At 37.5% G+C, this 27,350-nt stretch overlaps 1 protein-coding gene across 6 annotated transcripts in view; it reads right to left on the reverse strand.

Moving 5' to 3' along the window:
• The window catches only part of CNKSR2 (connector enhancer of kinase suppressor of Ras 2), a 219,820-nt gene that overhangs the window by 98,080 nt on the left and 94,390 nt on the right, over window positions 1-27,350 (reverse strand). For 3 of the 6 annotated variants that reach the window (XM_087757718.1, XM_087757717.1, XM_087757722.1), the window contains exons 7-9: window positions 23,859-23,918; window positions 19,076-19,144; window positions 1,981-2,127 (exon numbers count right to left, since the gene is read on the reverse strand). The exons of 1 other annotated variant lie outside the window; for it this stretch is intronic. In XM_087757718.1, coding sequence (XP_087613844.1) covers window positions 1,981-2,127; window positions 19,076-19,144; window positions 23,859-23,918 — 276 coding nt within the window. The remainder of the gene's footprint in view (window positions 1-1,980; window positions 2,128-19,075; window positions 19,145-23,858; window positions 23,919-27,350) is intronic. 2 more of the 6 variants (XM_087757720.1, XM_087757719.1) reach the window with 1 other exon arrangement.

Below are 27,350 nucleotides of genomic sequence, written 5' to 3' on the forward strand. Positions count from 1 at the left end.
GGGTCAGTCTCATCTAATACAGATAATCTACATTTGAGCTAGCTGTCCAGACTCCTTTTACCATCAAATGCAGAGAAAGAGGCATGCGCATAGTCCAGTTCAGGTCATCCTAAGACAGATCAGTCTGAAACAGGCCCAGACGAATGAACGAGTAACTGTTATGTATGTCTGCTGGCCAAAGGGAGTAAAAATGAGAAACCTGAATGATATGCAGATATGTAGATAGGTACGTATCAGATATCTAAAGTTAGATCAGTTGAATAACACTCTAGTATCTGTATTGAACTAAAGATTCTGAGATGTAAATCAGAGCCAAATAAAACACACTAAAAGATGACTGGATTTTTGCTTCTGGAAGTGAGCATGGAGTTTCAAACAGGCCCACAACTTTAGCTCATGACTGCATTCACTGTAAAAGGACCCCAGGAATCCTCACTTTCCTACTGAACTTAGTTTAAATGGTGGACATTGGTTTCTCTCCAATTTCTTCCCACCTTTTTGGAGTATCCTGTCTTAAACTAATTGCTTATTTGCTATTGTCTGCATCAATGGCCCATGTCAGAAAATTCTGTTGTGGGGTCTTCAGTGTAATTATTCTAGTGGCAAATGACAAAGTGAAGCAAAAAGAAATATTTAGGAGAACAACCCAATTCACCCGAAGAAATACCAAACTCACCCGAAGAGGATTTAGACTGAAAGCATTTGACCCCATTTAAAGCAACGATGTACACTTTTCATTTGCATTTATATTCTCACTAAAGCTATGATAAAGTGCAGCCTTCAAGTATGGACATTCATACACTCATATCATGCATACAGATTTGCAATTTTATGTTCAGACGCTAATAAAATATTTTTGGTTGAAAGTTTTTTGTCACATGTCTAAGTCAGTACTTTATATCTGAAAGACCAAGACATCTCAATCATTTAAAAACTTACTCAGTTTCAAAGACAATGATGCATTTAACCATTATAAAATAATTTTTATATATATATATATACATATTTGAAAGAAGTTCTTCATGCTATTAGTTCTTTTTATGAGTCTCTTAATATTTTAAATGGCAAAGACCACAGCTACTGGCAGTGGCATTTCCATATCTCATTTTCCTTTTGCCCAAACTTTGCAGAAGTCTTTTCTTTCTCAAATGTACTTAATTTTAAATTAGACTTTTTATTGTGATAATAAAAATGTCCCGAAGAATGCATTCTTTATGCAAAGAAAATAAATTTCTAAACATTGTTCTATCTGAACTGAATGAAAAAAAGGATTATTTGTCAGTTCCATCTGTTGGTTACATGCTTTCATCAGTCTGGACATAACTTTTATTTCCTAGAGTAATCCATCACAGTGTCATTTTATCCTAGAGTGAAACATGAAAGCTTTAATGAAACCATTCCATGGTTTCCAGCACATTGCAGGCTTACTAAAATTAAAGGCCCAGCTGGACATCCTGTGCTACACCTCCTTATGTGCAAGGGTTCAATCTCAAGGACAACTCTGACACGAATATGACTTTATTTACATGAGGAAATTTTGATGGTCAAGTGGTTTGTTGAATACAATCACCTTATAAATTTTCCTATGACTCCATGATTGATCAAACTGAGGACACAAGATCTTTTCCTCCCCTCTTTCTTTGAGGTTACACTGCACTGAGACCTTAACAAGAAGTCAAACTAAAATTTATCAGTTTCTGAAGTATGCTTGTTTCCCCTTGGCTAAAATAGTTATCTGGGGCTACTTTTCTGCATTGTAAAACACTGGGATGATTACTTCGTAACTTTGAGAAGTTTTAATAACAGGTTTAATTTCAATTGAGCCTATGAGAACAAACTGCAGAGAAATCATTTCAGAAACAATTTTTCAAAGTATACAAGAGTAAATCCATATGCTGCTGAGATGAAGCACAATAAAGCATCACTGAGATAATCTATAGTTAAAATGATGGCGTATGACTTATGATTAAGCTTCATTACCTGCAGAGCAAGGGGCTTCCATCTCATATTTTTCAGTAAAGCTGGTGCTGAGGTAAGCATGCTCTGAGGTCGCTTTTTCAAAGTTAAGATAACACCACTCGGATCCTCTCGTAGTGCATTCACCAAATTTTTCAACTGCCACCCCACCTGGTAACCAGTAAAATCATTACAATAAAATTGAGGTACAGTATTCAATATGTAATGTTCCCTTTTTAAATAAGATTAGTATAATAACATCATAGGAGTGTGTATATATATATATCAAAGGAGATTAATTCTAGAAATGTAAAAAATAAATTACTGCATAAAAATCATGTCAACTAAAATAATTATTATAATGCATTAAGATGGATATGCATCACTTCAGGTCTTAGATTTAATAAACTACTGTTACTCCACTGTAAATGTACAATTAAATCTCAAAGTGTTTTCAAAATTAGCTCTGGTACATAGACTTTAGAGACTAGAAGGTTAAAAAGCCCTGGCTTCTGTCCCAACAGTTCAATTCAAAACTGAGCATTTTATACTCCATGGTTACCATTTCAAGTCCACTAACCACATGTAGTCATACTACTTCTACTCCTAGCAGCTTATGCAAGCAGAAACCAGTTCAGGAAAATCTTCTACTCTTCACACTGCTATAAAAATAAAACCAGAACCACAAGGCCTTCTTTTTAAAATAGTACTTCCTTCATGATGATTTCAGAAACAAATACAGTAAATTAATGACAGAAATGTAGTCTAGCCACTACTTGAGTATTAGCCCAAAGTAAAATTTTCCTAATTGAATTACAGCATTTTGAAACATTCTAAAATTAAGAACTTGACTAACATGGAAAGCAACAAGTCTTTATTTATAAATGCAGGATAGAACTTTCTGAATCATTTACTTTGCATTTTTGAAAAAAGTACTTCAAATATTAAAACAGTACAACTCATGTCAATGGTTTTCGGTCTAAATAATGCCTGATTTTAGGTATCTATCTTGAAATGCTTTAAGATATTCAGTCCCTGCATTTTCAAGTTTGGCACCTAGAGTGGCAATACACAGAATCACACATCCCTTGAAAATCTTGGCCTGTAGACTTAGAAAGTGATTATTTCTGTAAACTTGACAGCTTTTCTACCTTTTTCTCTCTCTCTCCTCCTAAACAAATAAGTAAATTTTCATGATGTTTAAAGGATCACAGTTACAAATATTTCCCTACTTTCACAACTTGTAAAAGAACAATGTTAAGAATAAAATTATCCAATTGAGAAGTGAAATTCTTACTGAAAAAACATCTAGAACTCTGAAGTGATAAGGTAACATCATCATAGAAAAGTTACTTTATATCATGTCAATATATTTGAAAAAAAATCAAAGAGGCAATGTGAACAAAGAGAATGCAGATGTTCCTTATCATTGGTATAGTGCAATATGACAAAAATATATATTTGTTACCTATGTTTAAGCAAGGTAATCACACGCAGGTTGCTGCTACTTCCTTTTTACCTTATTCCCTATTACACCGAAACTCACTTTGCTTAGTATCACTTATTTTAAGAGTCGATACCTCCCATATGAGCATAACACTTAAGCCAACACTAATGCTTACCGACAACCCTGAATCACAGACATGGTTCAAACCTCACAGCTCTTCCTCAGCTACTGTGAACCTACCTGTCCTGTTTTCACCCCAGCAAAGTTCATTACATCCAGGATGCACTTCTACAGCAATATTATTGTAAACAAAGAAACAGGGTGTTGACAACATGCATCTTTATGGAATATTTTCCAGCTTCCACAGAAGACTTCAAGCATGCTGGAATTCTTATTTTCAGTCCAATGTACTAGGAATATGGCTATTATACTTTGAATAAAATGAAACATGAATGTAATCAACTTCAGCTCAATTCTCACATCCTGGTGAAGTCTCCATTGTGTTTCAACGGTATCTTAACCAAGTCTCTGTAAGTCCTAGCTTTGTGTCTTAATATTATGATTTTATAAAAAAATACCCTGCTATTTACAATACTGAAGTCTAAGTCTACTAATGCTTAGAAACAATATATTCTCCATAGTTCCATAATGTCACCATGGGTATATGCAAGGTTTCATTTGCTACCCAAAAGAAGGAATTAAAGGTCTACAGTTCATGTAAGGTATCGCTGTACATAAGCTACTGTACACTTTAAATCCCTAATGTAACAACTGAAGACAGATTTCTGGAGAGGAATCCTTCTGCTGAATAAAGCTGCACAGGAAGCCTTGAGGAGAACACGATGTGACCTCAGTTACAGAGTCAGGATGTAAAATTCTTGCCATTTAAGTTGGTAGGACACTGCATGTGAAAGCTGTGCTTTAAAGCCATCTGTTTCTCACTGAAATAGCCAGAGGAATGTAAATAAAATTGGTTTTTTTTGGTTATGCTAGCAGTTTTTAGATTATTTTAAATGCACTTTCATATTTTGCAGAGATAAAGTGTATTATGTATTTTAACTATGCCTTACTTTGCACGAAATGGGAGATTATCTAGTATCTTTATGAGAGTTAGGGGGATTAAAGAAAAAAACCACTTCAAAGCACTAAATCTGATGCGTTTAATTTAGAAGCTCATGAATATAAACAATTTAACTTAATTTTTCACAGTAAAATTCTGAGTTTACTGTAAATTTCAAATTAAGTTCATCCGTTGCTTTTACATAGTTTCCTGACAGGGGTTTTCTGGCTGGTTCAGACAGTCCTTGGGTGCTTCTCATCTTTTGAACAGAAATGACTAAATTAGCCTAAGAGGAACAAGTCACATAAGAGTCTGTCAACAATAAATTGAAGGAAATTGATGTCCATGTAGGAGGCATGGTTTTCAGTTCCCACATAGTTTAGATTCCATCAAAATTCATACTGATACAGACTAAACATAAGCCATCTTATTTGTGGAGGTCAGGTTGGAAAGAGGAAAAGGCAGTGAATATATCTGGAACTGAAAACTGTTTTCCAGAAATCCACTTTAGTGACATGTAATCTACACTTTCTTTTAAGTGTGATTTGAATTTATTCTCTCTAATCTCTTCTCAGGATCTTCCCCTTTCTCGTTACCACCACGGTTATCGATTCTCAACTTCTAATCATCAAGTTTTTGGGCAGAGCTTTCAAAGTGCCTACCATATCCTTTATCCTGCCCATGTAGTGCAAAACCAGACAGTAATAAGGAAGTTTCATTACTGGTTTGAAAATTCAATAAATAAGTAAAAGGACTATATTAAGAGACAACTTTGCTTACATTAAAACAACCTGAGCAACTAATTTTTAAATCGGTGCACTATACTGACCAGGTACCCATTTTTAAGGACCAAGCAAATTACTGTTGCTTGCTTTAAAATAAATTTACATTGTTAAACCAAGTGCCATCAACAAGCTGTAGTCAGGAGAGGTTTCTCTAGCCACAGCCTAAGCCCAGTGTTGGGCTTGCTGCGCAGCGCCTGAATCACTCCCAGCTGCCAGGGCCGCTCACGGCCAAGCGCAGGGAGGGCCGAGGGCAGAGGAGGGCAGCCCATGGGTCAGGCATTGTGCACAGGCACAATGCAGTCAGTCCCTGGGCAATACTGGAAGCCCCGGGGGAGGCAGAAGGGGAAGCATGCCCACTGCATGGGTGCAGGCCTGGGCACCTGAGGGAGCACAGGGCACCTTGTGGAAATGTGGAGCTTGGAGCAGGGACGGGTGACAGGGGGTTTTTTGGTGAGGAAGGAGGAGGAGGACTATGGGCTCAAGGAGCAGCAAGGGAAGGTGAGCATGGCATGCAAAGATAGGGGAACTAGGGCAAGACGGAGAGGAGAGCGAGGGACCACCACAGGGATGCCCTGAGGGGTTGTGCTGAGTTGTTTCTGCCAAGGAAATTACAGCACCTGTGCTGGAGGAGTCTACTGCCAAGGTAAAGGAGGGATAGACAGGGTAGTCCACGCCCATGCCACCGAAGGACCGATACCCCAGGGCCAGATGAACAGCGCTGCGGGAGGACAGTGTGAGAAGGGTTGTCACTCTCCCAAGGGGGAAGGCAATGCTCTGTGCCAGGAGACGCGAGCCTGCAGGCAGGGTGCCTGCAACATCAGCATCAGGCCACCTCCAAATTTCTCATCTCATCCCACCACTACGTGCCCAGAGGTTGTGGCCAGGCTGGAAAGCCTCAGCAGCATGCTCCAGAGACACTTGGGGCCACCCAGGCTGCTTCAGCAGGGCAAGACAGGCACACAGGAGCCCTGTGCAGCTGCACACAGCTCTGACATCCTCCTCATCTCCCCGGCCTCTCCTCGCCTCTCACTGGCTTCTCCACCACCTGGAATATCCCAGCACCCATTACCCCAAATAGCAGAAAGCTTTAGCAGGGGGTGCTGTTAGAGGCCTGCTCCCCCAGCCAGCACCTGGGAAAAGAAGATGCCCCCAGGCAAGATAAGACATATTTTAAAACACCCCAAAGTTTCTTTGGCTTGCAGCAAGCACATCTGGATGACAATATTACAACAGCCTGAAATGGAAATTTATTTTGAATTTCTATTCTAAATTGCCAAGAACTTTGACATTTTAAACTATTAAAAAGTTGCTTTAAAGTAATGACCTTTTTTTCCCAGATGAATCTATTGCCCCCTTTATGACAAGCTTGGAAAATTGGTAGCAATCTTCCCTTTTTCTGAAAGTAAGCATGACCATTCATTGAATCTTTTTTTTACACAGCTGCACCCATGACAGTATTCCCAAACTCCTGTGCTCATTCATGATTTCTGTGAGTAATGCCGTATGTTATGAGCCAGAGAGGAGCTCTGCAAAATATTAACATCCAGGCAGCTCAAATACAATTGGATGGACCTAAACCAAGTATTTTTAGGATGCTACAAGATCCAATACTAAATAACCTATAGTCTGAAAAATCCAGCACATGTATCCCAAAGAAACCATGGAACAGCTGCATCATTTAAAAGCAGTGTACAAATCTAATACACACTGAAACTACATCATCTAGAGGGTGGAATTATAGTCAAATGATAAATAGAACAGAGTCCATATTTTTACAGGCGTATTCCCGTTCAAAGGGTCACCAGAGTCCCACGAAAGTTAATGAGAGCTTTCTGCTTCCATGAAAAGAAAACTGTTTTTTTTTATCCCAGTTACAGTAATTCTTTCCTGACTTGCAGATTTCTAAAAGGGAAAAGTAGTAATATCTTTACACTTTTGAAGGAAAAGTAATATCCTCCGGCTAAATATAACCTGCAAAGCTATGTGCTATTTTCTAGCTAAGCAAATAAGCAAAATCCACTCTAGTGTTTAATTTTAAAAAGTTACTGGAATGGGGAGATAATCAAAATTCTTATTCTTTCAGTGTTGCCTGTTATAGGTGGCATGCAGCCAGACTTCTTTGACTTATCAACCATTTCAAGCTTCAAGCTTTTCTCATTTTTCAGCTAAAAAGATAGAATTTCTAGGAGGAAAGTGTATTCACCTTGAGGAAATGGGTGGGTTTTTTACAACTTCCATATCTATCACCCATCTTGCATTTTAGAAATAAAAATTAGTGCATAAGAAAAAACCCAACACTACACTTCAAATCACTGTCTATCAAACCTAGCACGCTGTTAAGCAAGTCAGAATCTGACAAGAAACTATCTGGCATCATGCTGTTAAATCAACAGATTGATTTCCATGAACACTGGCCAGAAATAAGGATGGTCAGCTGGCAGCCCTATGAAACAAATATGTTAGTAGGAAGCATCTCCTCCCCTTCCCTCAGCTGCAGATGCCTGAAAAGGCTAAAGAATAATGGAAGGCCATAGGTCTTCCACCTCCAGAAAACATTATTGGGTGAGGAAACCATAGAAGGATGTTTACAACATGGACTACCACAGAGATGAAAGCTGTATCTGTATGCAGTAGGAGAAGCAGTGTCAGGAGAGTAGCAGATGCCTTTCAGGGATTTCTCCAGCTTCTTAAGCTAGCATGATAATAAATGTCCATGCTTACATAAGAGTTTTCTCCCAAAGAGGAGACGTTAATAATATTGTGATTGAATACACTGCAATTCTAATTAAAGAGTATCCTGGGTATATTATTTAAATAAATGCAATTTTAATCCAATATTAGTCAGTTCTGTGCATCCTTAGAATGTCACTGATCACACCACACTGTATCATTGTCCAAAGTCACAACGCCACAGTTTGTATGTAAAGTACATTGAAGAAAATCACAACTTTTACTTGAGAAAATCCTGATGTTTCACTAAAACTTTTGCTTACTACAACCAAACTATGAAATAAGTAATTTTTATGTTCATTTTTGGCTACGTAAACTAAAGCTCACAATTAAGAGACTTTCCCAAGAATAAACTAAGTTAGGACCCAAACGGAGAGCTGAATACAGAAGTCACTGCCTCTCATTAAGCTGCTCTAATCACATCTCCCTGTCAGAAAACGTATCTGATCCAGAGCATAAATTCTGACTGATTTTGTTACCTTGCTCCTTTTAGGTATTTGCACAGCTCAGTTCCACCATAATTCAACAAACTTCACAAATGTTAGCAACATGACCACAGAGTACCTCGGTAATGGAGACAAGCATCTGTATCCATGGGGGAACTGAAACGTGAATTATCCAGGGACACAGAATCAGTTCTGTATTGAAGCTTGGACACTGTTTAATAACAACGTTTACCTTTCACTTTTCACTGATACAATCAACCTTCAGTTCAGAGCTACCTCACTGTTTTGCTTTTGAGTCATTGCTAGCAACATCCTAGAACAAATAAATGTGTATTTGTTGGGAACAGCAAAGACTCCAACTTTATGGGTTTGATTATATCCTATTTTACAGATGTAAGGTCAGTGACTAGGTACAATTTTTGAGGAAAAAGGGTCTCATTTCCCTGTTTCAGGGTATGGCTCTAAAAAATGGGGTTGATTTCAGTTCGCTCAGTTTTGGTGTACCTCTGAAATTTGAAGCATCCTCCCTTCCCCACAGTGACTGGCTGCCTCCAGCATGACAACTGTAAGGCATCTCTCTCTTCAACCAGGAGTACAGATAACCAGAAGAGACAAGTTTGGAGGGTTTTCATCCAGCCTTCCATCCACTTCTGGAATGTGGATCTCAGCATTACTGAGCCTCAGAGGGAGTAAACTCAGTCTTTCAAACCCTAGAGGGGTGTCTCAAGCACCAAGATGTGCATAATCTCAGGTTAAAGGCCTTCCCTGAAGGCAAAGCACTGTGCTGATGGGAATACATGGGTACAAAGCTCAGTCAAACAGGCAAGAAACCATCAGGTCCCTGTGTTGGGAGCAGGGAAACAAGGGTTCTGGTCCCAATAGCCAGTGACCGCTTTTTTGTGTAATATAAATGCAATATAAACTACACACATACTGCAGGGAACAGGGTCTTAAAGCCACGTTGTGATGAGCAGGCCCTACCCTTTCTTCAGCAAGGGCACAGACATTAAACTATTATGAATAAAGGTGCTGCCACCAGAGCCCTCACTTGGCCTTATTTTCAGGAGCTTCCAGGGAATGTATGGAGAGCCCAGGTGCCTACCTCCATTTCAGCGGGGCTCCCGGCAAGGGACAGACCTCCACTGCCTGAGAAGAAAAATTTCAGCATCCCTGGGGTGGCCACAGGTGAGGGCTAAAGAAACTTAAGTGCTGATAAATGTCTAAGCACGCACAGAGAGTCGGTGGTACGAGCTGAAGGCTCAAGCAGGATTTAGGCAGACTGGATCGCACTCCAGTTTCTCACAGATTAAGCTGCAGTATGGATGTGGGTGGCCTCAGCCTTCCTTGGGGGAAGGGAACAGCCAAGTTCTCCATATTTCACACAGCATAAGGAACATGCTCCTCGGAAGTGACCCTGCAGTATTAACCCACCACAGCCACATTTGCCTTACAGTAACTCATTTGTGCTGCTGTATGCTTACATCTCACAATGGGAATTTGAGGCATGTGTGTGTGTGCATTGCATATTCTCATATTGAAATTCCCACAATGGTTGTCCTGGAATTAAAATAAGAAATATATATAAACATACATGCATACAGATGTATATAAATAATATTGTTTCAGATTAAATTGACATTATCACAACTTAATATATTAGAACAATTTCAGTGAGTAATTGCAACAGTCTTTGGCACCCCCCTTTTCAATGTATAAATAAAGTCCCTGAGATACCCAGCTGCCCTACAACTAAATAGTGCTGCTATCCTTGAAACAGATGTTTCTTGAGACTGAATTCATGTAGTGAAAATAAATTAACATGTGTACAGAGAAATTGTAAAAAAAATCCTGAAAGGTCACTAATAACCAAGCAAACTGAAAAAAAAAAAAAAAAAAAACCAACCAAAAAAAAGCCTTTAATTGAGCTGAAAACTTATGTAGCATCATTTAGCTAAAAGGACAGGGATCGGGTGTTAAATTGTCATAATGAAGCAGTAATTATTTAGCCATGATACTTCTTTTCTTTGTTTTTGTTCCATTTTACTGCTATTAAAACAATCAGCCATAGACTATGTACAGCGTTCAAGCCACTGAGGTGTTCTAAGCCACTACTGAGTTTTTTTTTTAATAAAAATGTACATATTCAGAATACATCTACTCAAATTAGGCACAGAATTTCCCTGCTTTAATTTTTCCTCCCTCATGACACAGCATTAACTTGCTTTTCTTACTGTTTTGATCTACTTTTACAACAACTATCACCATCTTACACTTCCTCACAATTACCTCCTAACTTCATCAGAATAAGGTAATGAATTATGCAACAGAAGATCAGGCTGGAATCTGAAGAGCAGCTGTGTAATTTACACAGCTGCTACCTGCACAAAGCACAGAGGTATTAAAAACTATTGAATCCTAACTCGTATGTGGTCCAGGCTGCGCACAATTGTAGATTCAGCCAATTAATTTGCACAACTTTGAAGACATCTCTCCTTACCTTTCATCTCCTTTCCTACAGTGTACTTCAATTTTCAGCAATCTCAGTTAAAAGGAAGATTATTAGCAGAATAATTCCTGCCTTCCTTTCCAAATACACATACCTGAACTTACACTAACAGTAAACCTTTTAATCTGTTCTTATGAGACAAAAGGAGTAATATAATCTGTATTCTGTTCTATAGGCATCAACATAGTTAACAATAGAAAACTCCAATTCATAGAATCATACAATCATTTAGGTTGGAAAAGACCTTTAAGATCAACCGTAAACCTAGCACTGCCAAGTCCACCACTAAACCATGTCCCTAAGTGCCACATCTACCTGTCTTTTAAGTACCTCCAGGGATGGGGACTCAACCACTTCCCTGGGCAGCCTGTTCCAATACTTGACTACCCTTTTGGCGACGAAATTTTTCCTAATATCCAACCTAAACCTCCCCTGGTGCAACTTCAGGCCATTTCCTCTTGTCTCCTTTTCTCCAGGCTAAACAGTTCCCTCAGCTGCTCCTCATAGGACTTGTGCTCTAGACCCTTCACCACCTTCATTGCCCTTCTTTGGACACGCTCCAGTACCTCAATGTCTTTCTTGTAGTGGGCGGCCCAAAACTGAATACAATATTCGAGATGCAGCCTCACCAGTTCTAATTCTATTTATTATCTGCTACCTGGGCGCAAAACATGTGGTCTAATAATGTATTTCACACATCAGAGACTAGGAAATTTTTGAAAGAATTATTTTAACTGCAGAATTTACGTTATTCTCTCTATTGAGAACATATTGTTAACTTTTTAATTTAAATTGCCTGCAAATACAAATTGTACCAAGATTAGTAGCCAGTAGCAACTATTACAGGAGTATGAAAATAATTTTTATCAGGAATATATGCATAAAGTGTTTGGCAGCACACTGTTTTTCAGTATTTCTGTTGGAAATATTAATACCATTTACAGCACCTCTTAGAGGGCTTTTTTTTTTTTTTTAATAGAAACACTATCATATGGGAAGAAAAGCAAAACATAGGACAAGTGTACAAAATAAATTAATTGAAATTTATAGTGTCCCAGTAAGTTCTGTGCAAAAAGATTAATTAAACAATTAGATATACTCCACAAAAATATACGCCAACAAGAATACTCCACAGAATACTGCAGCCATTCTTAGCAGATACATCCTCAGGACTATGGTCATAAGTATAGCTTGTATAGAAATACTCGATTCGGTTACAGACTCAGTAACTTGACTATCGCCAGTGGTGAAACTATGAAGGCCTACCAGTAACATCTACAGAAAAAGTCAACTGTACTTGTAGTGCAGTGCTGGTACTACAGTAGAATTCTTACTACAATTATATTGCTTCTAACAGAGACGATGCCTTCAAAGTCAGCCGAGGTGCATACTCCCACACTGTAGTCAGTGTCGTACCGAGAAGTCTATGTCATCGATTACAAAAGAACGTATTTTTTCCAAAGAAAAATAACCGAAGAAATCAATAGTCTGCTGAATGTTTATTCATATATGTCCATCTAATCACGTGAGTAAACTACCAGGACTCAATGATAATAGAGTTGCCCATTCTGGGGTACAGCCAGGACAGAAAGAAACCTATGTTTTTGAGTGAGCTGTGGGACACAGCAAATGGCGACAGGTGACCAAGACTGCAATCAGCTGGCAGAGAATACTTCTAGAAACACAGTATACGGCCACTGAACCCATGTCCCAGTCATATGAAAGGATGGGCCCATTGCACCAATTTCTATTACTTCCTCAAAGGCCTCCTATAGTAATTTGAGCCTCTCAGAGCTTGACTGTTACACAGCTCCATCAATAGCGTACCAATCCCATGGGTGAGGCTTAATATGCCCAGTATATATTCTTCAAGTACTGTAGTGCACTGTAACTGCAGCAGAGGGTCAGGGTCAGGTGCTCTAGAGCACCGATCAAAGAGCACACTCAAAGTGGGATATCGGTGCCCAGGTCACAGGACCAAACCTGCCACTCACAAAGCCTGAGGGAGCAAGGAGCAATTTCCACAACCACTTGCGACTTTTGAGTGACCCTGCCAGTGTTCTCCTTCCATTTTGGGGCACAGTCAACCAGGTTTAATGCTTTCAGCTAAGCCAAGCAGGTTGACTTTAAAGTACAGTAGAAGCGCTCACATAGTTAAGCTCTCTTATCGTCTAGGAGACAGGTAGCTGCTGAAAGGCAACACAGCATGGCTTTGTGCTGCAACTGAACTTAATTCCACTGGCTGGGGACACAGGTGTGTAGTTAAGCGTGAAAATTTCATGTTGAATGAACAAAGGGAAATTATTTAAAGTTTGGCAGAAACATGAAGCAGCATGGGCTGGCCAAGATTATGCTGCTCTGTCTAACACAGATGTGACAACGACAAGTTTGTTAGCTGATTTGTTGTGCCAGAGTTAGAAGTGCAAGTGGATGCCCAAACTGACACAGCATGCTATTTAGATAAAAATGAGCCTGTGCCCAACGAAGTGGTGTGTGCTTCACACATCAACTCCGAACAAGCCCCAGGGATCAATGGTAAACAGATTCCATGGACAAGAGCATGCAGCATTTGTGCTGCAGAAATGGCAGGAGAGTCCCATTCAAACTCCCAACTCCAGTCCAAGTGGGGCAGTTCTCAAAGCAGAGATACTTTAAATGTGGAGCTACTGCCAATGACCTCCATTAATTTTATTTTGCCAAATATTTACTTCATTTGAAAAATATTTGTGGAAAACTAAAATAAAATCTATCTACATACACACACATGCGCACTTTCCTAACTCCTTAAAAGACTAACTCCTACCTCCTCTTCAGAGTACCTGAGAATCCTTTCTCCCTGGAGAATATTTCTTGGAAAGCACAACATAATTCATCTGCATTTGTCAAATTTGTCAAGTTGTTTCTCTTTTTCATTTATACTCATGTAAAAACATTTACACTCACCATGGGGAAACAAAAGATCATCTTCCATCACACATTTCATTTCTGCAATATCACACTTCCCTGACATATGGGATATAAAATAATATATTTCTGTATGTATTTGCACATCTATGTAGAAAAGAGATCATAAATAATACCATAAAATCTCAACACAAATTCTATGTTAAAGGGAATTGCAAATTCACAAAAAGATTGTTCTCTTTGAGAGGATCATGACAATTTTGTTCCTTTATCAGTATTACACAATACTTCTGGAGACTGTAAAGAAAGAATAAAGAATTAAACTGAAATTTTGAGAGGGAATTTGGAGGACAGACATTTGCCAAAATCAGAGTATGGTCCTCATATTCTGACAAACTACACAGGACAGAGCCCTGAAGGGAACTAGGTTACTTCCATAAAGACTTCCATTAACACTTCTGAATAGACCTAAAAAGCTTTTAGATGTAAATCTCACCTACCTTTAAAATTAAATATTCATGTTAACATTTATCAAACCATTATAAACACAGGAACCCCAAGGATTTGGAAAGGATTAAAATCATGATTTGGGAGCTATTACTCTGTTTCCTCTTCCACAAAAGCACATGCATGACAGCAAGAGAAGGAAGCGGAGCATGAGGCATATTTCTTTTGAACTTCTATGATCTTGCTGCACTGTTTCATTGTTCAAGTCAAGCATCACAAGAGAATAAAAATATTATTTTAAATGAAAGATATTATTAGTAAAAGTTGTTGTATAAGGTGTCAAACATCTAAGGTCAAAATCTTGGACTGACACTGCTGTCCTCTTCCTTATACTCCTCCAGCCCACTTCCCCACCAAGTCTCTTTAGAAATACCGTTTCCTTCAAAGCCAAGTTAATAAGGCCTTAAATGAAATATCTGTGTTCAAAAAACCTTGCTTGGGTCTGAAACAGATCCCGCTAAATAGTGCAGAAAAACTGAATAAACAGAAATATTTGCAACAGGATTTTTCTACTTATAGGTGTTTTTTGTTGTTTTCCCCCCCCCCCCCCCCAAATAAGATGACATCCACTGCAAACTCCATTTTGGATGCATACACTCCAGAGACTCATGTGCACCCCAAGTTCAGCATTTCCTATCATCTGGAATTTGCCAGCTCCCCACAAACTGTGGAAGTTGAACTCTTCTCACCAATTGTACAGTGAATCTTAAAAACCTGTTCCTTACTTTTTCTAAGCCAACATTAAGTTAGGGTAAAGATCTAGAAAGATATCATACCCTTCTTAAGTGTTCATCCTTGCAGAAAAGCAAGATATGGCCTTGTAAATATATCCATCATGTTTCAGAGGAATTTTAGCAAAATCTCCTTAAAGTTTTTGTACTGTAAATACAAAAAGAATTCTAGCAACTAATTTGTGTGGACTTGGCTTGGCCCACAAGAGCCCACAGGAGTTTCCATAGTAAGGAACATGCCATATAAAAGCTAGGTGTTATCTACATACTAATGATTCAAAAAAATCCAATTTCAGTTGTAACTAATAGGTGCTAAAGATATTTAAACACACCAGCTTCTACATGAAACAGATCAATAACTGACCATATTTGCCTACTTTGCCAAATTAAACATATTTTTTCCATCATCTATATTTACATATGTTCTGATGAGTTTTAGCTAAAACCCACAAATTTTGGGAATCCACATGTCTACCACATGTCATATCATACTTGTATTAAATCCGTAAGTCATATCATACTTGTATTAGAAATATACGGAATGTGCCAAAAATGCCTCCAAAATAAAGGAGGAGATTATACAAGAACAGCCTGCTATTCAAGAATCCTACATCATCCAGAGTCTATACCTCCCTGTTTTCTGCTTGGAGTATTTTCTCTACAGCTTTATTACTGATGCAACCAGAAGAGTACTGTGAACAGTAATAATTCATGTAAACAATAATATTGTTTCCTGCACTTTCAGTTGGTTCAAAGGAGGACTATCTCGAGGCAAAATACACTCTTAAATTATATATGGGCAGAAACACGAGCGCTGCAGTACAGTGCAAATTCTGAATTGCCTGAATGACTTTTTTTTTGTTTACACTGGAAATATTTTAGACAGATGGGCTTGTAGAGAAGATTAAGGATAGAATTTACAGGGAAGTTTAAGGGAAGACAGTGCCTAAATCCTTTGAATTTTAATAGGGGAGTCATGCCTCTTAGTTACAGAGCTATTTAAAAAAAATTCTGTTCTGCAAGGCAAAACTGACACAGAAGATTCACATAGCTATCTAACCTCAGTAAACCACAATTTAAGGACTATTTTCTGAACATTAACTTTTCACTGACTTTAGGCTTAATCTTATTATTTTTTATTTTAATAATTCAGAAGATATTTACATCCCAGACATCCTGCCAGCAACAAGTGGAATACACTGTTACACGTGTTTTCTACCAACATAGCAAAAGATCAGGGCAATCGTTTGAAATCCATTGGTTTCATTGCCAAACAAAATAATATGAAGAGTAAGCATCACTACAAGCAAACAGAGGATATCAGTAGAGAATTTAAAAGTATGACACCCAGTATTAGGACATATATAATAAAATTCAATAAGTCACTTAACTATTCTCTTACTTTGTCCTACTGCTTATATGAAAGCCAGTGGGCTTTCTGAAAGAACAGCCTTTCCATAATCTTTAAAATGTGATTCTTGTAAAAAGTGTTAGCTAACAAATTGGATTTTTAAAATAATTGCATGGAATTTCTCTTCCCCATATTTATATTCATTCTTTGAAATATATAGTACTGAAAGCCAGGTATTAACTTCACTTTGACAAACAGAATACACTGAAATAACTGAAGAAAATACAGAAAAAAAGTTTTAACTCTAAAATAAATTTAAATTTAAAGTTAGATTATTTTTTAGATTTTGATTCTCCAGTTACAAGACAGCACCCAAACAACAGTTACACGTGAATAATAGTTCCCTACAGTTTTAGAGTTAGAACTTTAAAAAATTTAGTCATAGTTATTTCTACAGTCAATATGAGTAATAACGTATGATAAGTTACAAGGAGGAAGTTGAAAAACAGATCCTGTGTTTTCAACTGCTGAGCAGTATATGAAGTGTGAAAAAATTCAATCAACAGAAAAGACAAAATGTAATATCTTCAGAATTCTTTATCTCCTATGTAAGGATCACTGTAAGTAATAATATATCTTCCCCTCAGAAAAACAGATTCCTAGAACTGGACAGTAAATTCCTTATGACAGGGGCCAGAATACAAAAGGACTGACTCGGACTCTTGCCAAAAGAAATAAAAAGATTAAAAATACCTATAGAAAAGATCAAATATTTGGGCTCTATAAATTGCAGAGTGAATGAAGTGCACCTTTGTAAAGGTAACATGGGAGGTGCTATCACATTCCGAAAAGAATGCTAGATGACTCTCACTGTGGAAAGGCAACATTAAAATACAAAGAAGTTACTTATATACAATATCAAAGATGCCAATTATTTTAATTATATTGTTTACACAACAAAGCAAGAGCATATGTAAATGTGCGATTTAGTCTATTACTATACATATCCTCTACACTAAATGTTACTGCTCAAAAATTAAATTGTTTGTCTTAGCTCCCTATGGTCCCTTTTCCTAGAACTACAATCAATTCTTTTTTTCTGTACATCTCAAAATACCTAGCTTCACTGATGCAAAAGCCAAAAGACCCAAATCCTACATTCAAAATTCCATCCAACTAGGTAAGAAAGCTCCTCTTAAGGCTTGTCAAAATGCTTTTATTATTAGTGCTAGGAGTAAGAATCTGATCTTTCCATCAAATAAATGCAGTGTAGATGTGCCACAAAAACTAGAATAAATACCTAGTTGACTGGAAATTTTCAAGTTGACAAGGCAACTTCGCTATATAGCACCATCAGAATTTGTTGGAAAAACTAGCTAGCGTAAGGACTGAATGCTTGTTGATGTGCTTCTTCAGATGTGTATACATTTTGATAGCCAAAATAATAATGTTCTAAAATGTTTTTCATATTAAATTGATGTCATAAGCTTTTTTTAGTGCAGAAAAATAAAGAAATTAGTCATCAACTGTACATGTAAGTAATCATGGGATACAATATTTATGAAGAATCTATATGGCCAAAAAAAGTATTAAAATTCACCCTGATCTGCTTAGATTTATCAAAGTACATTGCATAGCTCAAAAGATAGCTTCTCATCAGTTAAGTTCCACATATGTACAGTATATTTGATATCAAACTCAGCTGGAGGGTATACTGAAATATTACACTAATTTGTGCAGAGGAGCTGACATGATGTACAATGGCCAAAAGCTGGAAGTGGAACCCCATGCAGAATGACAAAACACACTTTTAACAAATGACTGCTGTATTAATAATGGCGATCTAGGGTATTTTTTTTTCAGTTAAATTGCTTGCAAGGACACATGTAATTAATACCATATATTGACTTTCACTACTCTTAAGAAACCTTTTACTTTGGGAAAAGAATAATTGCTTTCTCTACTGACAGTCTGCTCTTTTCTGTTACCAAGCCTTACCGTAGAAAAGGTAATTTTATTTTAACAGTTCACCAATCCTAAATAAAATCACCAGGAACTAACATGCATCTGTTCATACAAAGAACAATTTTCATGCTATTAGCTTTCTTGCCTATCATATCTGAAAGATCTGGTTCACCTTAACTTTCCAAATTTAAAAATCTGTATTTAAATGAAGCTAAATACCTCAGGCACACTATGGGAATTTTATATGCTTTTGTTCTTGAAAACCATGTTCTACACATTCCAGCAGGTTTGGAAAGTAGGAAGCTTTCCAGCTTCCAGGAAATAATCTTGATGTTAAACCCACAAGGGCACAACAGTTGCAACTCCCTGCATCCCTTCGACCCAAACCTTCTACTACACTAAAACCAATTATTTATTAATAGAGCATGGGTAAGCAGGAAACACCCTAACATATCTCCCAAGCCACAGCTATTTAGCCTAACTTGATACGTCCGTTGATACCCAGAGGATCAGGGCTTAACTTAAGAACTTAAGAACTATGTGGTTTCAGAAGAGAAAATGAAAATTCAGATGTTAGAATAAATAATGGTTTATAAAAACACATTTTTCTACACATTTCTTCTCTACACATGCTGATGTGCCATGACACCTCTATCTCCAATTGACACAGAACATAGTTATACATACCACAGTTTGGTGGTTAACTTGAATCACTTCATCCCCAGCATGGATTTTCTTGCACCGATCTGCAGGTGACTGAATTTAAAATAAAAGAGATGATAAAGAATACAGTTCTTACTGGTCATCATCTCTCTTTCGGCAGTATGATTGCTAAGCTATGTAAATCAGGTTAGATTGATAATGACATTCCACTGTGAAATAAAGAATTAAAGAAATATTTAATAAATCAATTCATTGTTGTTGGAGAAAAATAATCTGTACTATTGTACACAATACAATAAAATGTTAAGAAAGGTATGAATATTTTTTTATTAAACGGTAACCAAGTCCTAAGGATTTCTTTTTAATTTCATTCTGCCAAAAGAGTGCTTTAATCTGCCTGACGTCGCTTAAGCCTTGAAAGCCAAACTTTGGCTGAATTTTGAACCTATTAAGACTAACTGGCAATTCCTCATAAACAAATTTCACAGCATTGCCTTTTTATTCTACAATGTTTCAATATGTTGCAGAGAACTTCAGTAAATTACTGTTCTTCAAAGACTACACAAGGAGAGAGGATTAGATTAGATACCAGCTAGGAAGATCATATAAGTTACATGGTAACTTAGTTTCTGGGTCATTATTAGGGCGAAGGAAATGCAACCAGCATCAAAATCCTACAAAGATCACACTTTCAAAAAGCAAAGTAGTTTTCTTATTTGCTTTTGCCTCAAAAAAACACCCCAACAACAAAAAAATAAAAATCCAAACTAAAAACCCCACAACAAAAAACCCCAACCCTCCCCCATAACTCGACATCCCCCCAAAACTTTTCCTTCTTCTGCCTTCTACATTTAGAGTAGACCAACTGTTTCCTGCAGGAAATACCCCTATGTTTAGAAGAAAATAAGTTCCTTCAGCTTTTCATAGAGTGACAACACTTTTGGTTTTTCTCTCAGTACTGTGGCTGCCAGCCTATGGGGGCTCTTAATCAAATTAAAGGCAGAAGGAGACTGACAGTTTGAAAAAAACAAACAAACAAAAACCACACGAGTTGCTCAGGAGAAGGTTTCTGAAAAGCTACTACTAATTTTACAGAAAGGAACAAAATTAAATTCATTTTCAGGTGAGATAACAGGTTGTCTAGAGAACATGCTCCAGGCCTGAAATGTGAACTGTTTGTAATAACATGTGTACCACATTCCCATTCAAAATATATGTCCCATAGCTACGTCATGACTTTCTAGTACAATTCCACATAATTCATAGCCTAAGTTAAGGACAGTGTTTAAATGGAAGATATCCAAGAGAAACAGGAGGCTGAAAGAAGGGTCACTCATGACTCAGTCCTAGGAAACATTGCTCAGAACATCCTAAATCAAGCTAGGCTGGTAAAAATGTAATTTTACTTACATAAAGAACAGTAGCCTTGACTTTTTGGCACTATTTCAGCATAAAGGTGTTGGCTGAGTGACTTGGGGAAAAATTTTAATGCTGCTGCTGATGTTCTAGTGATCTGTCTTCTGCCTGCCATTTCACTACTCACACTTACTCATTCATACCTCTAACAATCTTTATAATCCTCCTATGTAATACTGCTATTTTAGCTCAGATGTAGTTACACCTAAGACTTTCAAAAAGTCAATGCAAGTGAATCTTCTGTCATTATCCTTGAACTCCACAGGACTGTACTACGATACAAACTTTCTCCTGTATTGACTTCAGCACTTGCGTCTTAAATCTTGACAAAACAGGTACTTTGTGTAGCAGTTTGCCAAGCCAGTAAATATGGTCTGAGAATCTTCAAATTAGAAAAGTCTACTTTAAAAAAACTCTTTGCAATTATGCCTCAAACACACTGCAAGGTGAGGTAAAAATACAGCAGTCTCAAGGCTGTGGTCTTATGAAGAGGTTGCAACTCTTGTTCCTTACCAATTTTTCCTCCCAAGTAAAGAATACAGACCTTGCTGTAAAGAAATAGTATCTTATCACAACTGTTTAAGGAAAACAGAGGAGAATCAATAAGCTCTTTCTTTTTTTAGATGTATATGATCATTAAGCAAAACATCCATTCAGGAAGTCCTACTAGGAGGAACAAAGTGTGTCACATCACAGCTGTACCTTCACTAGTTGGTAATTCAGTTCAACAGGGAGTTGAACAATAGATGGAAGTACCTGTTGCTGAGGCTCACACATTGATACCATAGAAGGCACTCAGAATCTGCTTAGGATTTATTCTGCAGAACAGATTTAGTTTTGTCATTTAGGCTAAATGTTGTCTTTGTCCCATTTCCCCAGTATACCCACACTGTCTGAAAGACCAATTTAGACCCCCTGGAGCACATTTGTTGCATGCCCACAGTGGAGATTTTTGTGTTATTTCTTCTGAAACGTGTCTCTTCTCTGAGATCTAAGGGCAACCTGCCAGCTCAACCAGTGCACAGTAAGTGGGGACACTGGGAGCACCCCCTTCAAAGTTACAATCCTGCTGGAGATGCACCACATGCTATTACTTTAGAAAATACTCTTTTCTATTGGAAAACCAAGTTACAAAATGGCCTTATTTGAACAATACATTTGTTCGGTGAATTAAAAGAATCTCTCCAACATGGTCTAAAAGGACTACTCAACAAGAAAGCTATAATCTCTTGCTGGACCAATACACTATTTAGATTTGTTACTTCCAAACAAAAGAGAGAAGACGTGAACCAAAAAGCTCACCTTGCTCTAATGCTACAGGACCACAGAGAGAACCTTTTATGGGGCAGTGACCTCTGAGGAACCCTGTTCTCTCATAGTTCAAGTTTCAGAGCTCTAATGGGCTTTGTAGCTGGACATCAAATGCCCCGAAAGGCAAACAGAAAAAGCAGAACTGTGGTTACAAAAACTACTCCATTACATTGATGCGACTAGCACTGCCATGCTACCGTGTTTATAAAAAGACAAGTGCTTCTCTGTGATCTTTCAGGGAAGTGTCAGTTGTGCCAATGTCTCACTTGGAGGAGCAGAACTGGAAAGAAGGAGGCCATAAAATTTTGTTCAAAGGCAAGAGAATTTGGATTCTTACTGTTTCCTAGCAGTTAAATTGTATCACAAATACTAAACATGTCAACATCAACAGGTCAGATGACATCTGCACCATCATGACCTTGCTCTAGCCGTGCTGCTTAGATGTTTCTCCTCCCATCTATCAGAATTATATCTTTGTTTTTGTTTTTGTTAAAGGAAGCAGCTAGCAATTGTATGTTTAAAAGCAGGAGATACCTTACTTTCTCTAAGGCATTACTCATTTTCACAAACACTTTAACACACAACAGGTTTTTCCCTAGATAGCAGACTGCAGTTTCTTGGTCTCCTGTGAGCACCTCCAGGGTGTTACAGTAAGTGAAAGAGCCAGTAACAAAAGCAGAAAAGTCATCACAACTGAAGCTTCCTGATGTGGCTTTAAATTATATTCATGAATCACAAAAGATAAGAGTTTTGAGGGAATGCATTAAGATTTTATTTTTATCTTTGCCTCTGGGAAATTAAATCCAATATTAGTATGTCATGGAGAGAAATGGTTCCTTTTTTAATCTGAGAGAAATTCAACTGTAAAAACCATCCTCTTTCCTTCACATGTTTTCTAGATTAAGCTCAACTATGGCTCTGTTGGTTTTGTTTAGTTTTGCTAATTTCATTGATGATATCTGTAGCTGTAGGTCTGACTCCCTAGAATTTTGATTTCAAGGTTGAAATTTCTTGCGTTTTCCTTATTCTGAGACAGGTTGCATTCACAGAAGTTCTACAACAGACATTATCTATTGGGTATAACCCAGGGATATCCTGCTCACAGCAGAAGAAAGAAGAAAGAAGAAAGGCTATCAGATTGCAGTTCCTATGAAGGGATGAAAATAATATTCTCATTTTATTGAGATGTTAACAGAACCTCACTGCAGATCAGAGGCAGCAGCTGTAAATACCATGTAGGTAGTTTGCACTTTCCACAGTATGACACAGTAGCAGGATAAAACAAACATTTCTGACAGCTTCATTTTAAGAAAATGCCTCCAAAATCTTTGAAAGAAATTGCCTAAACCATTATGGAACAGTTCAGTGTTGTTTAGTGGCTTGTTCCATGTTCATTGAAGATCATGGATAGAAGCCTTTCCCCCCAAAATGATCATTTTGCTCACTTCCTAACAGACAGCCAGTTCTCTAAATATGGTGTACAAGGAAAGGAGGTTGTATTTCAAAGGCAGTTGAAAAGTAGTCTATTATGTTTTGCTTGCTGTTTAATACCTTCAATGAGAATTAGTACACCAGTAATAAGTGTTCCTTTCTATAAGCATAACTCAGTAGTTCATGCAGAAATATATGGTTATTTGTCAATGTGAAGGGATGTCCTCATTTCCATGCATTTATTTATTACAAAATAAAGCTTGATAGATGAAAAATATAAAAGCTGTTTGTCTAATACTGCAGCAAACTCCAGCATATCAGCCTATACATAATAAAGACATTTATCTTTTATTCACAGTGCAAGGTAACTCCAAGACAGCTACTTCCTATCTTGATCAACTGCAGCATTTTAGGTGTCTTGCAAGAACAAATCGAAACTGATTCCCCTGGTCCTCAGCTGGGAATAACTCTTTCAATTCTGAGGTAAACAAGCACAAGCGTTTCTGCCGTCCAACATGCTATTGGTCCTCAACAGCCAACTAGCACACTTTTGCAAGCAAAATGTAGTCTATAGCAAAGGGAAAGCATAAACCACAAGTAAGGTCAAAAAGGCTTCCAGGCCTGAACATACAGTATTAACAATACTTACATTTTCTGTTGTCCCAGTAATTACATGGAGACCATCATATGTTGATTTAATGTACATACCCTAAGAAAAAGACATCATGGGAAAGAATTTTTAAAGTGTTTCACAAACCATCACCATCCAAACATAACTTGCATATCTCTAAAAGAAAAGCCTTTTTTTTTTCTTTCTTTTCTTTTTTGTAAGATTTGTGGACTTTTAATATATGCCATGAGGAATTTGTCTCTGGATAGAAAAGTGCTTTCTGATACACTTTGAGAACAACAGCCCAAATTATTCTGGCCCTAATTAGCAATAGCAAACTAAAATTTTACCACAGTCATCTCCATAAATACTCCCCATTTTTTTTAATATACTCCTTCAACTACAAATATAACAACACCTGATTACAAAAACATTATTATTATTATTATTATTATTATTATTATTATTATTATTATTATTATTATTATTATTATGAATTACAAATTGCCTTAGGATGATCAATACTTCCATTTTGCTTTGGAAGTTACAGAAGACTTTAAAAGATCTGGAATCTCTGAAGAGGAGGGATAGCTTATGAACAGACAGAAGTTCCTGCATGGGTAGTCTGAGACAGTGTCTCAGATTTTTCATCAAGTCATAATTCAAACATTTTAACAGCATCCACTAAGACAGTGAGAGAAGGAAAAAGGAGAGATAATTGGCATACACTGAGCATTCAACAACTTCTGAGGAATCTCCTTTTCCCCAAACCATTCATAGAAAGCAGGTAAATAGCGAGCACTTGAATAAACATTATCTCCATAACCTACTTTTTCTCCTTTTAATCAAAGTGCCACAAAGAAGTCTGTTCCTAGCTGAGGAACAGGGTGCACTCACTGGTGATTAAGTACGGTAAAGAGGCAAAGAAGATGTATCAGGTTGGACTAATCTAATTTGGGACCAGAACTCACAGACATTTTGGTAGTGGGGACAAGGAAGTACCACTGACTTAACAAAGTGGATGATATCCCCAGTAAAAAAAAAGGGACTTTACGAGTTTCTCAGGAGAGGGGGCTCAAAACTAAACTCCTATTTTGCTCTGCACAATATATAGCAGTAATGGCATCAAATCCAGTTGTCATGTTGGGCTGTCACAGCTAGAAGAGAACAAAGCAAGAATCTGCTTGCTACTACACAGACAGGAAGCCTCATCATTCTTCACTTCCATCTCCTCTGTGCAACTTCAGCAATTTTTCCATTGATTGGCTCCAAGCACGTAGTTTCCTGCTTAATTCAGTTCTCTCAAATACAGAATGGCAATTTCTTATACATTTATCCTCACAACACCCCTGTGAGGTAGGGATACACTAATATACACACATCTTACAGACAGGATAATAAGCCACACAGGAGGCTGCAATACATTGGTATCTGTTTTGGTACTCATACCTACCCCAAACCAACAAAACCCAGGGCCTAAATCCCTCTCAGGATTTGGATCTAAGTGACCTGACCATACACCCTGCGACATGGCAAGAGCTGAAATCACAGTGACTTCACAGTGACAGGAACTATGAGTCAGGTCCCCACACAGAGCAATTGCTGAAGAAAGTCACATCTTTGTTTTTATTGACAGTGAGTTACTGCTTTCAACTTAAAACATCAGGCTGAAAGCAGAGGATAAAGTCTCACACTTAATGGGTACACAGTGTTTAGTTTTGTGCAAAGCATTATTCTGAAGGATAGCAAGGTCATCCAAGTATGCTGTCATGGCGGAGTGCAATTCACATCTAATGTAGTCTTTTCTAGAAATTTAAAAGACTGAAGAAGCAAAAGAGGAGAAAGAACTTTTGTAGAATTTTCTTTAAAGGCTAAGATCAAGATTTTGCACGCATTGTGAAAGAGAGGGAAGAGGGAAGCTGCAAAAAAAAGAAAGATTATTTTTATTCCATGCATGGAAAATTAATACATGTTACACTATTACTATGCCACATTAATTTTGCAAGAGCCAACATAATTCTGTTTACAAAGTAGCTTTTAAATGGGGTGAGGTAACATTTTGCAACAGAAAGATGAGGTACCCTTTCACTCACAGTCCTCCATGCCTTGTTTTAAGTGAGCAATATATGGGAAATGGTACAGAGAAGAGAATGTTTCTGGCTTATTGTTTGATCTGAAATGGAAATAAGAATACTATAGACATTTACAAGTTTTCCCCTCTCTGCCTCCTTGTGGCTGCACAATATCAACAGTACTTTTAGTGATCAAGAATACAGGGGAGATGAGTGTGTGTGCTGTTGATAAACTGGCAGACAGACATCTTAGGTATCCAAAGATAATGCCACGGACCCTATGAATTTACAAGAATCAGCTAGGTCAAATAAAAGGAAAGATAATTCAGTTAATATGATTAAAATAACCACCCGAGGAATCAAGAACAAATGTATGCCTAGACTAAAGATGAGATAACTCATGCTTAATTACATCACAGAATGTCCTTCCTGATCAGTTATGGGTAGAAGTCTAATTTCAAACCATACATTTTATCTTGGTGCAAAATATTATTCAGTTAAGGGTTAGAAAGTGACCTTGTACCTTTTTTTCTTTTTTTTCTTTCTTTTCTTTCTATTTTTTTTAAAGAATGAAAGCAGAATCTGATATACTTTTAGCATATTTTACTCAATGCTGGATGGAAAAGAAAAGAAGATACTAGTTCCGTTTTATCACACACATAACTGCATTTTTACTCTTTCACTGTGACATCATCTTAATGGAGCCCCCCAAGGTTGCATGTGCCTCTTTAACACCAAAAAGGTCTCAGAACCCTGTTCATATTTTTTCCCAGCTCCTCCAATATTTCAAGCCAAATAACTCAGGAGAAATATTAGGAACTGTAGTACACAGGATTCCTGGAAAATACTTTCTAGCTAGGCAGCCAGCAGTGCACCTTTAACCAGCTGCCACACTCTGCTATATCTACAACTTGTATTTTATGAGTGCTTTTTCACATGACAGGCTCCTTTCGTGTTTGCTTCAGCAGGCAAAGAGGAACCCAGAACAGTCAGTCTCATGTTCTGGTGGATTCACCTTTGCGTTTCTGAATCTAGCAAGCTGGGTGAATAGCTGCTACTTGAAATCATGTCATAGTACCTGAACTGACTAGGATTAAAATGCTAATATGAACAGAAAAAATTCAAATTCAGGATTAAACCTTGCCACAGTTCTCTGATATTCTGTTCTATATTAAAAAAAAAAATAAATAAATAGAAAGGGGCTGTTGAAGAAAAACTTCCCAAGGAAAAGTGGTAGCTAAAACTTGGTTACCTACTTTTTGTCTAACAAAAGGCATACAGTATTGTACTTCTTTACTAAATACACTCACTGTTTTCAGTCAAGCAGTAATATTTTTAAGTCTGTTTCCTGGCAAAGGATACTACCTAAGCTAGTCAGTTTTGTCTCTTTCTAGAACATCAATAGTGTAAAAACACACAAAATTGAATTCGGCTTAATGGTAGAGATAAAACAACTTCC

This window comes from Nipponia nippon, unplaced genomic scaffold (assembly GCF_047370975.1).
Source record: "Nipponia nippon isolate SJK-2023a ecotype South Korea unplaced genomic scaffold, ASM4737097v1 scaffold_2, whole genome shotgun sequence".
In the NCBI taxonomy this organism is placed as follows: Eukaryota; Metazoa; Chordata; class Aves; order Pelecaniformes; family Threskiornithidae; genus Nipponia; species Nipponia nippon.